Below are 10,509 nucleotides of genomic sequence, written 5' to 3'. Positions count from 1 at the left end.
TCTTTTTTAATTATTTCCCAAATTATGTTTAACAGAGCAAGGACATTTTGACAGTATGTCTGATAATATTTTTTCTTCTGGAGAAAGTCTTTATTTGTTTTATTTCGGCTAGAATAAAAGCAGTTTTTAATTTTTAAAAAAAATTTTAAGGTCAAAATTAAACTAAGCCTTTAAGTATCACTTTAAGCTGTGAAGAAGTGTCTTGAAAAATATCTAGTAAACAATTATGTTCAAGATAAGGTCAAAGAATAACATTTCTGAATAACTAAATCATTTCACGGTAGAAATCAAAAGAATAAATTTAGCATGAGGCCAAAACATTTTTTTTCCCTATTTTTGGAAGTGACTTTACTATGAGCTGAGCTTCATATTGTATATCAATATACTAATAACAACAAATGCTTTTAGGAAACATATAGGAGTGTCAGTGCATGAAGGCATGAGATGAGATGTACTGCAAAACATGCTCTGTCTGGTCATTTTCTATTTAAAGGGGTCCTTAAATGCAAAACCCACCCAAAAAACCACCACAGTTTCCATATGCGTATTGAACTGTGGAGGTTGAACCAAACAGTTCAGTATTATATTGAGCATATTGACAACCCTAATATCTGTGGTAAATAACACACATTGTCAGATTATCATTGGCATTTCCAAGCATCAGCGTGTATTTTACAAAAAAAAATCATCATTTGACTGCCTTTGAGGTGTTAAGTGCACATACTGTATAATGCATAAGCGTTCTGTCTTGATGTGCTTCACCACAGGTTTATCAACAGATTTTATGATGAACAATGAATTCACCTGCCAGATCGACTCTTGAGATTCCCATCAGACCCTCGTACAAGCCCTTGATGGGGTTTTCTCCAGCGGTGATCACGCCGTGCAGCCAGATGAGCAGCATTCGGTGCCCGTGCTCCTTGTAGCTCTTAGTACCTTTAAAAATTCAGAGACTATCAGATTTTTACAGACAAACACCCAATCCGTATAAGGATGTAATAAAAATATATACAGTTGAAGTTAAAATTACTAGCCCTCCTGTCATTTTTTTCTTTTTTAAAATTATAAAATAATCTAAACATGCCTAATGCAATTATGGAGTATAACAATTAATGGTACACCACATTATATTTTGGTGGGTCTTTGTAATCTTTGTACAAATTTATGACAGCAAATATTTCTGGCATAAAAAATGCTAAATAATGAATAATATAATTCAACAGCACACAATCAAAACATGATTGAAAAAGTTCACTGATTTGCTTTATGATAACCCCATTTCATTTGACCCTATGTATAATATCTAGTGTATTATGTTAAATATTTTACCTGTCCATTGGTGCTCTATGGCTCGAATATGTGCTTCAGAGAACTTCCAGTGTCGCGCCAGTGTTTTCCACTCGCCTGGTTTGAGAAATCTGCTGGCGAGTTTCCACAGGACAGATCGGATGTGTTGCGTCTCCGGTTGATGGTCCTGTTTAAAGGTAAGACTAGTTCCAACCAAAGAGTCAGAGTCGCTCGAAACATTTTCCTAGAAAGCAAGTTTACACATCAAAAATACCACACAACAAAGTCATTTACCTGAATGAACCATCAAAAAATGATTTAGACACCTACCATATTTCTCACATTATCATTTTATTCGTTATAGATTCGAATGTTGTAATAAAATATGACATGAAATCCGTGTTAAACTCTGTGAGAGTACATTAATCTTTATAATATCAGATAACTGACAGATGGAACAGTATGTAATAATTACAGTCAACCAAAATACATCGGAGAAATGTTTGACAATATTATCACAACTATAAATATTTAGTTGTTCCCTCTTCTCCTCGATGTCAGCCTGTAGTTTCTGTTGTAAACCAAATTCATCAAACTTGAACTTCAATTTTCTCATACTGGCTGCAGCAGGTTTTTAACTTCCTGTTGATTATTAGTTCACTAGCTGAAGACGTTTTGGGTATGATATGTCATAGTTTACATTATTTTGCTCACCTCACTTACATACAGTAAATTAACTATATTGTCCTGCAGCAACCAGCAAAACAAATAATAATAAAATTATCAACAAAATGTACAACCCTAAATCAGAAAAATTGAAGAAGATTTCTATTCTCTCAGTGTAAAGCAATTAATTTTCTCTTCTCAAAATGTATGGAGTGTTTGCAGTAAACATGCCAGCGTGTGTTAAAAATACAGTGATGTGTCTGTGTAAGATGAGTATGTCGGCACAGGAGCAACACTAGCAGAAGAATGACTGAATGACTAATTGTGTAAAACTGAATATGTAAAGCACTGATTATATATGTTAAATACTTGTATGAAGCTTATAGTGAGTAACATATTATCAAGTTATTATGCTATCATGACAATGTATGTAAACACTTAGTTATTTTGCATCTATGCTCTGGTGTCAAAACAGTTGCTGACACAGACCTGTAACATCTCTGTTGACATAAGCTAGTGGGCTGTGAGCCAAGAATAACAGGGCCACCTAGAGTAAAAACTAGGGATGTAACGGTATCAGAATTTCACGGTTCGGTAATACCTCGGTATGAATGTCACGGTACGGTATTTATTGAATCATTTACAGGAAAAAACAAAACTTATGAAAATACTCCAAAAAAGTGCCAAAAGTGTCAATGACATACAAATTATTCATCTATCTGTAAGCTTTGAAACAGGAACTTCAATTTTAATAACAAAAAAATATTAAACCATGTAAAAAAAATAAAGTTTCAATTTAGTATTGTTGAAAACTCATCACATTCAACATTTAATCACTCACTCACTTAGATAGAGATGGGTTTAAAGGAAAATTATCATATAAATATAATCTGGTAAAAGCTGGTATCTCTGGGTATTTACAATGTCCCCTGCAACAGAAAAAAAACCTCTCATTTGGGACTGAGGTTTCTGGGACAAGAGAGATATGACTTGGCCCAGGTTGACAGCAGTGGGTAACGTTGTGCATTGTCTTTCCCCCACTTGAGAGGACAAACCATGAGTAAGATAGAGGTCTCATGTCTGCATCAATCTGAACAGTGTGCTGACAACACCGCTATTCAGTACGCGCGCGACAACACAGCTGATAAGAACGCGCGCGACAACACAGCTGATAAGAACGCGCGCGACAACACAGCTGATAAGAACGCGCGCGACAACACAGCTGATAAGAACTCGTGCGACAACACCGCTATTCAGTACGCGCGCGGCGACAACACCCACTTTAGAGTTTTCCAGCTCTTTTTCATCCCCGCTTCTAGCAGCACACTCCATTTCCGCATTACTGGATCTGTAGCGACAACAGACCGCAAGGGATGATGGTCAAGCCTGGGCTGATGGGAATTGTAGTTTCCGGTACCTCCCGTTCGCTTCATTCGCCTGAGCAAATTTTCTCAGAAGACCTATAGTTTTACCGAGTCATGCGACTACGGTAATATCGAAAAAAATTTATATTGCGGTATGACGGTATTTACAATACCGTTACATCCCTAGTAAAAACCTATCCTAAAATGGTTAAAAGTTAAAATGAGACACCTAGGGGTGTGGAAAATAACCTGTATAAAGATTGTAAAAAACACAGAGACTTCAGAAGGAGCAGGAGAGACTTTGGAAAGAGAGAACCAGAGATAGGAAGTGTCCAGGAGAGACTTCAGAATGCTCTGGGGTCTGCTCTGCTCTTTCTCGGCTTTATTATGGAGAATAAAGTCTATTTTCTGATATTCAAAACCTCCGGTCTGATCATTTCTAATTGATAAGAAGTCGAATTTAAGACAAAAAATCAGGGACGGTAAGAAAAACGCGAATGAAAAAACAAAGTAGTAATTTCTAAATTTACTTTGACTTGTATTTCATTGTAGACAATGCAACATTATTTAAAGTGATCCTAATGATTTAATTTTACCAATAAACTTGTATTCCAGTTTTGGTTCTTGCAACACATTTAAAAAAAAAAGTTGATACAGTAAAGCATTTAACACTTTGCAATGCTGCCATTCCTCTTCACAATACTTAAAAGATGCTTAGGGACTGAAGACACCAAGTGATGAAATGTTTCAGGTGTAATTGTGTCCCATTCGTCCTGCAAACAAGTCTTAAGGTGGGCAACAGTACGGAGTCTTCATTGTCACATTTTGCGCATCAAAATATTCCACACATTCCCTATTGGAGACAGGTCAGGACTGCAGGCAAGCCAGTCAAGTACCTGTATCCTCTTCCTCCTCAGCCAGGACTTTGCCATGTGTCCAGAATGTGGTTTTGCATTGTCTTGTTAAAATATGCACGGGCAGCATATCGTGCTTCAAAATCTCCATGTACTTTTCAACTTTAATGGTTCCATCACAGAAGTGCAAGTTACCTTTGCCAAGGACACTGACATAACCATGACAAACCCTGGCTTTTGGAAATGTTGCTGGTAATGTAATGTGTATTATAGGGCATTTATCATGTATAGCTATACACCCAAAGTGCTTCACAATCATGAGTGGGGTCTCTTTACACCTCCGCCACTGTGTATCGTCCACTTGGATGATGCGACGGCAGCCACAGGACAAAAGTGCCAGTGCGTTCACCACACACCAGCTACTGGTGGAGTGGAGAAATAGAGACAATTCAGTGGATGGGGTGATTGGGAGGCCATGATGGGTAAGGGCTGAATGAGGGAATTTGGCCAGGACACCGGGGTTACACACCTCTTTTAGGAGAAGTGCCATGGGATTTTTAATGACCACAGAGTCAGGATCTCTGTTTATCGTGTCATCCGAAAGACGACGCTCACTGACAGTATAGTGTCCCATCACTTTACTGGGGCATTAGGACTCACCCAGACCCCAAGTTGAGTCTCTTTCTTCCAAAAAAAATCCTTAAATATTTCCACTGTGTGATGGTCCATCCCAAATGCCTCCAAGCACAGAGAAGTCAACAGCGCTTATGGACACTGTTAACATAGGGCTTCCTTTTGGCAAAGTACACTTTTCACTGGCATTTGTGGATGTGACTATGTATTGTTACTATGTATTTTTTCAGCCAACTATGGTTGCTTAGCTTGGACCCTTATTCTTTTCGCACTGAATTTCCTCCAGATTTCTTAAATCTTTTAATGTTGTTATGCACTGCTGAAGTCATCCAAATGTCTTCTTATCTTTCTTTGAGGAACAGTGCTTTTAAACATTTTAATAATTTTCTCACATATTTGTTGGTGATCCTCGGCCCATCTTTGCTCCTAAAGAACTAGACCTTTCGATCTTGGATGCTGCTTTTGTACCAAATCATAATTACAATCACCTGCTGACATCACCTGCTTTAAATCACATCCTTATTTAACCAATTTACCTGGTTACTAACCCTAAATTACTACTACTCCCAACTTTTTTTGGAAAGTGTTGCAGGTCTGAATGACAGGAAAAGATGTATATTTACAAATGAAATGAAGTTGACCAGACAAAGCATGAAATATTTTGTGTTTATATTGTCTGCAATGAAACACAAGTCAAAGTAAATGTAGAAATCACTTTCTTTTATATTTGCGTTTTCCATATTGTCCCACCATTTCTGATTTGAAGTTGTGTTTGGCGTCTGAATTATTTTTGGTCTAACTAATTACATTAAACATACCTTTTCCCATTTGTAAAATCGATCCGCTTTGATAATCATGTCAACGACATTGACATGGTTTCCTCGTGCTGCAACATCAAGTGAGGACTTCCCCTGCTGTAACATTTAGAGCAAGCATGTTTAATTTGTTTGATCAGAATTATATCATAATATGAAAACACATCATCCACCACACCCAGGTTTAACTGAGGAAAAGGTTAACCTGCACCTTATCGAGCAGATTGAGGTTGACTCCAGATATCAGGATCGTCTCAGCGATGTTCAGTCGTCCATGTTCTGCTGCAATGTGCAAAGCAGTCTGAAGCCGCTGTAATACAAAAAATAATAATAAAAATTTGGTGTTATACTGTCATTTCAACCTTTTGTGAAGAAAATTTCTTACAGTATTTCCTATAATATTTTTTCTTCTGGAGAAAGTTTTAATTTTTTGCTTCGGCCAGAATAAAAGCAGTTTTGTAATTAAAAAAAAACTATTTATGGTCAATATTTTTAGCCCCCTTATACAATATGTTTTAAATTGTCTACAAACAGACCATCATTATACAATGGCCTGCCTAATTAACCTAGTTACGCTTTTAAATGCCAGTTTAAGCTGAATATTAGTATCTTGAAAAATGTCAAGTACAATATTATTTACTTTTATCATAGCAAAGATAAAATAAAACAGTGATTAGAAATGAGTTATTAAAACTATTATGTTTAGAACTGTGTTGAAAAATATCTGCTTTCTGTTGAACAGAAATTGGGGAATAAATATACTTGGGGGGTAATAATTCAGGACTTCAACTGTATATCATGTCTATGTGCTAAAAACCAAAGTGCAAACATTTTTTTTAAATAAAATGACAGTAAAATATAATATGACAAACAAAACTCCCTAATATTTCATGACTTGATTCCCTGAATTTCAATGTCTAGAATACGCCTTTAAAAATTCCATTATATTTCAGAAATGTCATGACCCGTGAGAACCCTGTGGCTAATATAATTTTCATCTTAAATTATCTACTATAAAACCCCATTAACAAACTCTAATATTTAAAAATAGTTTTAGAATTGTCCCTTAGCAGACAGAAAGGAGGAAAAGTTTACAATTTCTAATTTAAAACAATCTAAAATAACTAATAAATGTAAAAAAAATAATAAAAAAAAGTTTAAAACCACAGTTGAAGTCAATAATAAAAGAAAAAAAGAAAAGAAAAAAAGAAAGATAAAAGAAATCAGTTTTTTTAAATGAGTTTTTAAAACATTTATGTCTAAAAAATGTGTTGAAATTTTTTTTCTTTCTGTTAAACAGAAATTGGGGGAAAATTTACAGGGGGGAGGGAAGGGGGGCTAATAATTCAGGACGACTAATTATTCTGACTTCAACTGTATGTAAAATGGATAATCAAGTAAAAGCTCAAATTAAATGATACATTTTATTTTAGCCTTTACTTAATTATGGATTTTTCATCGTTTGAGAAATCTAGTTGAAAGGTGCCATATACGTCTGTCACAATATCTATTTTTTGCTTTACTATATATAGCACCAAAATAAATTGCTATAAATAATATTATTGTCATTTTAAGACCATTTTATGCCACTCATTATATGATGCCAGAATGACAACATAATATAATCACAATGAGAGTACACTTCCAAAAAACGAATCATATTTTATTCTTAAAAGTATTTAATTTAGAGTCATTTTAGCAGTTTAATAAACAGGCAATGAAATTAGAATGTAAAAACGCATATCCTAACTAAATGATGATAAATGTTAACAGAAATATGCAAGGTAAAAAGTAACAGAGGCTGCGATATCTATTTTCAGTTGTCAGACACCCATATGAAAATATACTATAGTCATTTATAGTAAATACTAGAGCTGCACAATTAATCATAAAAAGATCGGCATCTCGATTCGACCCACTAGACCACAGGTGTCAAAGTCAGTTCCAAAAGGGCCGCAGCTCTGCACAGTTTAGTTCCAACCCTAATTATACACACCTGATCAAACTAATTGAGTCCTTCAGGCTTGTTTGAAACCTACAGGTAAGTGTGTTGGAGCAGGGTTGGAACTAAACTGTGCAGGGCTTCGGCCCTCCAGGAATTGAGTTTGACACCCCGGCCCTAGACGATCTTAAATCCAGCATTTCTACGATTCTGTCAATCATATATTCAAGTTCAGGAGAGAAGCAAAGGTGGCCGCACAAGTCTTCACATTGTTTTACATACGTTGTTCAGCAATGTGGACACCTCCAAAGGGTGTTACAAGAGTCACCTGCTGTATTTATAAGATATAATTCACCCCAAAAATGTCATTTCTGTCTTCATGTAATGTGTTTGCGACCGCAAAAATCCCACGTGACGCGAGCTAACCGTCAACTACTACCACAGACAGGGCGGGCGCGTACACGCCTGTGAATGAAGTCTACTTTAGTGAACAGAACCTGCATAGGCTGTGAATAACAGGTAATAAAGTTGTAAATAACATTCAGTTTGTGGCACAGAGCGATCATTTGGAAGCCGCACGGTAAGTACGAACCGCTCTTAGCAATGAAAATGAAACCGAAAGCGCACAGTGTTGCCAGATGTAGCTGACTGATTCCAGCCAAAAAAGTATCCAAAACCCGCCAAAATGCAAAAAATACCCACCCAGTCTTCTGTATTCACGAAAATCACGTCAGTGACAGATTTTAAGCAGAAAATGACAGATTGTAAGCATATGTCTCAAACACAATAATTTAACATCAGAATTATCATCAGCATTAATGACCAGGACAAATCTAAAGTCTGTTAAAGTCCACCATTCCAAGTCTATACAAAAGTTAGCATTTTACCCAACAGTACAGCTACACAAATCCTTTTGCTGTTTTACCACGTTTAAGAATAACAATAATAACAGCCCACTAATATTAACCTTTATTTTACATCTACAGAATCGTGAGAAAATTGTGATCTTGATTTAAAAAAAAACAAAAAAAAAAAAACGTGATTTTCATTTTAGCCAGAATCGTGCAGCTCTAGTAAAAACTATAGTGTTTTCTAACCATCCTGACACTGAAACCTCCAATAGAGATAGAGATGTTGCACAATCAGCTAAAGTGTAGCTAGAATTGTTTTTTATAAATGGCCGTTATATATTGCATCACCCAAAATGTCCATGTGTTGTGCGATACGTCAATATATTGATAATTGTGACAGGCCTAGAGCTATACAAAATAAATCATCTAAAGGGATAGTTCACTCAAAAATCTAAATCCTCACTATTTACTAACTCTCAAGTGGTTCTAAAGGTCTATGTATTACTTTCTGCTGTTGAACACAAACTAAATGTTCTGAAGAAGAATGTTGGGGAAAAAGCAGCCACTACAGTAAGAACAAAACACACTACGGAAGTCAATGCCCGTTTTTTTTTTTACCCCAACATTTTTCAGTATGAATAAATGATGGCAGAACTTTCGTTTTTGGGTGAACTATGAGTGAATTTTTGGGTGAGTCGTACTCACATTGTCAAAGATGTCCAGGTCGCATCCCGCTTCAATAAGATCCTTGACTATTTCTGTGGAGTTGTTGAGTACTGCCAGGTGTAGAGCTGAAACATGTTGCTGGTAAGGAAAAATATCTGTAAGTACTATGGGTAAATAAAATTTAAAAAATCTTAAAGAAAGAGAAAAAAACTGTTTAAATAATCCTGAGCATGATAGTTTGTAGTGCATACTGAAAATGCCCAGATGCAAACTGACAAACTGATGCTGTTAGTTTAAAATAGTGATTTTTTTAAATAACCAGGTTTAGTTTCGGCTATAAATCTTCTTCAATGCTCTACTGAAGGTAAAAAGAAAAATCATTGACATATTTAATGGCATGAAAGTGAGTAAATTACCAGCGAATGTTAATTTTTGAGTTAATTTTTGAGTCAACAATTTCAGTCAAATCACAAAATCCACGTTGGCCTCTAAAAACGAATCTAAAGCTTTTTTAACGCACATTTTGTCAGTAATTCTGGTTGTAGTAAATTACTAATTCTAGTGCATGCTCTAAGATGTAAAACAATTTCCATAATATTTATTCACCTGGCAAACACTTACTGTACAGTCAAGCCTGAAATTATTCATACCCCTGGCAAATTCTGAATTTTTTTTTGTTCAAATGTCAATAAAAGCTGAGATATATATATATATATATATATATATATATATATATATATATATATATATATATATATATATATATATATATATATATATATATATATATATATATATATATATATATATATATATATTTTTTTTTTTTTAAACAATGATGCCTCTTGTACATCGTTGAATTATCTTTTGGGAAAGGGCGGTGTCATTTCTGGTTACAAAAAACAACATCTTGCAAGTTAAGTAAAAGTAACTTTGAAAGGCACCTATTTTATCCCTTTTTAAGATTTAAGATGAGTCTTTTGTGTCTCCAGAATGTGTCTGTTAAGTTTCAACTCAAAACACCCATCAGATTATTTATTATACTTTTCAGGATATTTAAATGTAGTCCTCTGAACACACTGTAGCTGTTTTTGTTGTCTTTGCCTTTAATGCGAGTTCTCTCCGCACACCGTTCCCATGTGCTAGTTAGTGTGTCTCCGTCTCCATCAGATAAACAGCACAGGGACAGACATGAAGGAAGCAGATCTCACGTAAAGTTTGTGAGAAATACTACAGTAAGAACTTTCCCAATGATTATTTGACGTATTTGTTGTGGAGTTTATTCAAGCCCTTCTGCGATGAGTTACAGACAATGTCGTTACGAGTGACAAAGTTCACACACACACACACACACACACACACACACACACACACACACACACACACACACACACACACACACACACACACACACACACACACACACACACA

The 10,509-nt window shown here is 35.4% G+C and overlaps 1 protein-coding gene across 6 annotated transcripts in view; it reads right to left on the bottom strand.

Moving 5' to 3' along the window:
* ankdd1a (ankyrin repeat and death domain containing 1A) overlaps nucleotides 1-10,509 on the bottom strand; it is a 36,797-nt gene that overhangs the window by 3,778 nt on the left and 22,510 nt on the right. For 4 of the 6 annotated variants that reach the window (XM_068222363.2, XM_073906991.1, XM_073906990.1 and 1 more), the window contains 5 exons: nucleotides 9,118-9,216; nucleotides 5,831-5,929; nucleotides 5,623-5,718; nucleotides 1,330-1,531; nucleotides 805-936 (listed from right to left, as the gene is read on the bottom strand). In XM_068222363.2, coding sequence (XP_068078464.1) covers nucleotides 805-936; nucleotides 1,330-1,531; nucleotides 5,623-5,718; nucleotides 5,831-5,929; nucleotides 9,118-9,216 — 628 coding nt within the window. Of the gene's footprint in view, nucleotides 1-804; nucleotides 937-1,329; nucleotides 2,513-3,546; nucleotides 5,719-5,830; nucleotides 5,930-9,117; nucleotides 9,217-10,509 lie in introns of all 6 variants that reach the window. The other 2 variants (XR_012382487.1, NM_001099248.2) reach the window with 2 other exon arrangements.

Source organism: Danio rerio, chromosome 7 (genome assembly GCF_049306965.1).
Source record: "Danio rerio strain Tuebingen ecotype United States chromosome 7, GRCz12tu, whole genome shotgun sequence".
In the NCBI taxonomy this organism is placed as follows: domain Eukaryota; kingdom Metazoa; phylum Chordata; class Actinopteri; order Cypriniformes; family Danionidae; genus Danio; species Danio rerio.
The sequence above is the reverse complement of the archived record's forward strand: the minus strand, read 5'-3'. Positions and strand labels throughout refer to the sequence as shown.